The following is a 2961-nucleotide window of genomic DNA, read 5'->3' as shown; positions in this document are numbered from 1 at the left end:
TGAAGAAACAAAGTCACCTACATCTTGGATGCCCTGGGGGTAAGCAGATAAACATCACATTTTCATTTTTGGGTGAACTATCCCTTTAACAATGGTAGCAAGTAAACTGATACTCTTTAATTATTTAACTTAAAATATGTTTTTTAGTCTCAAAATGTTCCTTTTTAATGTTCCTGAGCTTTGGAGATCTTTTGTTGAAAACTGTTGTCTTATCATACCTTAGCTGTACTTGCACGGTGAAGTCACATTTGGTCCCAGAGATGTCCCTTTTGAGACAAGAGGGTGGGAGTAAAGGAATGTGTGACAGAGCGTAGGAGAGAAAAGCATACCAAACATTCTACAGGACCGCTCGCTTGGGCACGTGTGATAAGCACTATTGTCTGCTATGTAAGAACAAGAGGAAGATATCGAACAAGACAAGATAAACTACTTAACAGCTGTTTTAAATTCAGCAGTTTTGCAGTTCTGGCTGAAATGTATTACAAGCTCAAAATTAGTTAGGTTATTTCAAGCACACGAACCATGTTACCTTGTCTAACTTTGTAATTTAATATCCCCCCACACTTACATTGAATTGCTGATCTGCTGAACTTGCTGAGGCGTTAGTGCAAACGCGAAACATGTTTCCTGAAACCTCTGACTGCTGTCTGAGGCTGTAAAACAAAAAGAGAGGAGACAATTCTAAAAGATGGAGAACTCATAACATCACTCCATTGATGAAATGACAGAGATGAGACTTGAAGAACTCTGTGAAGGAAGGTCAGCCAAGCTAGTGAGTCGTTTTCATTCTGAAAGTACATCAGTCATTAAGACAAAAAATAAATAAATAAAATAGCTACAAAATAAAATCAAAGAATTTAAATACAAACATGAATAAAACGAAATTTCTACAATTACTACAATCAAATTAAATTGATAAAAATAATAAGGAGTTCAAATGTGTTAACCATTTAAATGTGACTCTCTGCTACCAAAAAAACCCCCCCCACACACACACACACACACACACACACACAGATCGGGGAGCTTACCAACTAGTCAATTTAATTAATTTAGCACTAATTTCGAAAATAGTACTTTCATACTGCATACAAATTTTAGAGAACTGTATGCTTCCAACTTTGTAGAAAAAGTTTGTAGAGAGCTTTTCTATTCCATACAGTCCTAAAGAAATGCTTTATTAAGTCTGGTGTACTGAAGAGGAAAAATGTTTGGGAGGACCAGCTTCCTTGTAATGTAAATGGCTTCTGCTGGTCCACATAATTTTGGTTCTATAACATATATTTCAATATTTTGTGACGGCATCCTTGACCAAGCAAGCATCCAACAGTAAGTAAAGTTAATTATCTTAAACTGATAGCAAAGCAGCATCTCAGTTACAGACACAAGGTTGCTGGTCCTCTTCTGTGGAACTACTTTAAACGCTTGTGCAGTTTAGTTCAAAGCCAAACTCTACAACATAGCTAAAAATAACCTAGGGTTACATAACCCAATCTCCTTAAATGAAGCCAGGGTTTCAGGAGCAAGAGAGAGTGAGAGAGATAAGAGGAAGCTCTATCTGCACCACTACAGGTGCTCCACATCGCACACATAGGTGGCTGAACTCAATGAAAGAGACTGAAATGAGAGGTGCGTTTTCTGCACACTGACCACTTAGTCATGTGAAGAGGAAAATCTATTCCACTTGAAGTGGAGTGAGTTTAACAGTGAGAAGCTGACAGATGATTAATCTGTACTCAAGAGGAAAGAGAGGAGGTGAGCCAATTCTCTGGTGCGCAAAAGATCCATCAACACTGGTTGCCCTCTCAGCTCAAACAACTCAAAATTCTCCAATCATTTTCATCACATTGACCTAGAAAGAATGTTCAATCCAAGGGGCTTCAACTCAATATGGGAGAAGGCCCATTGTGTTTCCTGAAAGTTGCTTGAAAAGCAATTTGATGTTACAGGGTTCTTTGCCTTGCATAGCAAAAAGCACTTCTTATATAGCAATCTGCGCTCAAATTGAACTCTATAAGAGTGCTTGTAAGAAAATGAAACTTGAAATAAGGTAACCTGCTTCCACACTCCAAAATGAGCTACGCATTAGTTAAGAACCTAGATTTGATTCAAACTGCCAGGGTTTCTGCAGACATGAACAAGTTAAATTTAAGACTTTTTAAGACCTTTTTAATACCACCTTATATGAAATTTAAGACCTAAACCTGTAATTGAAATACACATTTTATTACATACATGTAATATTTAATGTGTATAAATTAAAAAGAAAACAAAATATCAATGCTGTAATAAATGGCATTTATTACTACGATATACAGTGCATGTCAGATGTCAGCAGACAATATTCCATACAAAATATCCCTGCAAAATAACTGCATCACTGAGATTGAGTAAACTATAAACTATTTATTCTGAAGCAATATTTTCATCAGTGTTCTATCAGCTTTTACATACTTAAATCTGCATATTTACCTTTACAAAGGCCTATTTTTAACCTTTTTAGATGTATGCATCATCGTACATGTCAAATTATTACAATTTATCAATAAATTCAATATACACTATAGGGCTGCTACCAGTCAGATTAAATAATTTACACTGCAAATAACAATAATTACAGCTGCAATAAATAATGTTATGAGATTAATGTTTTAAATGCATTTATGAGTATACAAATAAGAAATGTTGAGGGGAAAAATGCATACTTTTCAACATACTTCTCAACTAAACTAAAAGTAAGTGAGTGAGTGAGTCATTGGGTCATTCATTCAACTGATTGAGTGTGTTATCATGCTGGTATCTTAAGGACTTTCGTGGACGGCTGACTCCTAAAGTTTTTCATATTCTTCATATTCTGTGTGGTGATCAGTTCATACTGATAGAAATTAATCTTTTCCAATAAGTTTAAACTGATTTTTGCATTTTATGGGCATTTTTACCTTTATAAAGCCATTTTTTCTA

The 2961-nt window shown here is 35.3% G+C and overlaps 1 protein-coding gene across 1 annotated transcript in view; it reads right to left on the bottom strand.

Annotated features, from left to right (window-relative positions):
- LOC107672172 (E3 SUMO-protein ligase PIAS1-like) overlaps positions 1-2961 on the bottom strand; it is a 61173-nt gene that overhangs the window by 19356 nt on the left and 38856 nt on the right. The window contains exons 3-4 of the mRNA XM_016465265.1: positions 569-653; positions 219-266 (exon numbers count right to left, since the gene is read on the bottom strand). Of these exons, the coding sequence (XP_016320751.1) occupies positions 219-266; positions 569-653 (133 nt within the window). The remainder of the gene's footprint in view (positions 1-218; positions 267-568; positions 654-2961) is intronic.

The sequence above is a fragment of the Sinocyclocheilus anshuiensis genome, unplaced genomic scaffold (genome assembly GCF_001515605.1).
Source record: "Sinocyclocheilus anshuiensis isolate Anshui unplaced genomic scaffold, SAMN03320099.WGS_v1.1 scaffold997, whole genome shotgun sequence".
Taxonomy (NCBI): domain Eukaryota; kingdom Metazoa; phylum Chordata; class Actinopteri; order Cypriniformes; family Cyprinidae; genus Sinocyclocheilus; species Sinocyclocheilus anshuiensis.
The sequence above is the reverse complement of the archived record's forward strand: the minus strand, read 5'-3'. Positions and strand labels throughout refer to the sequence as shown.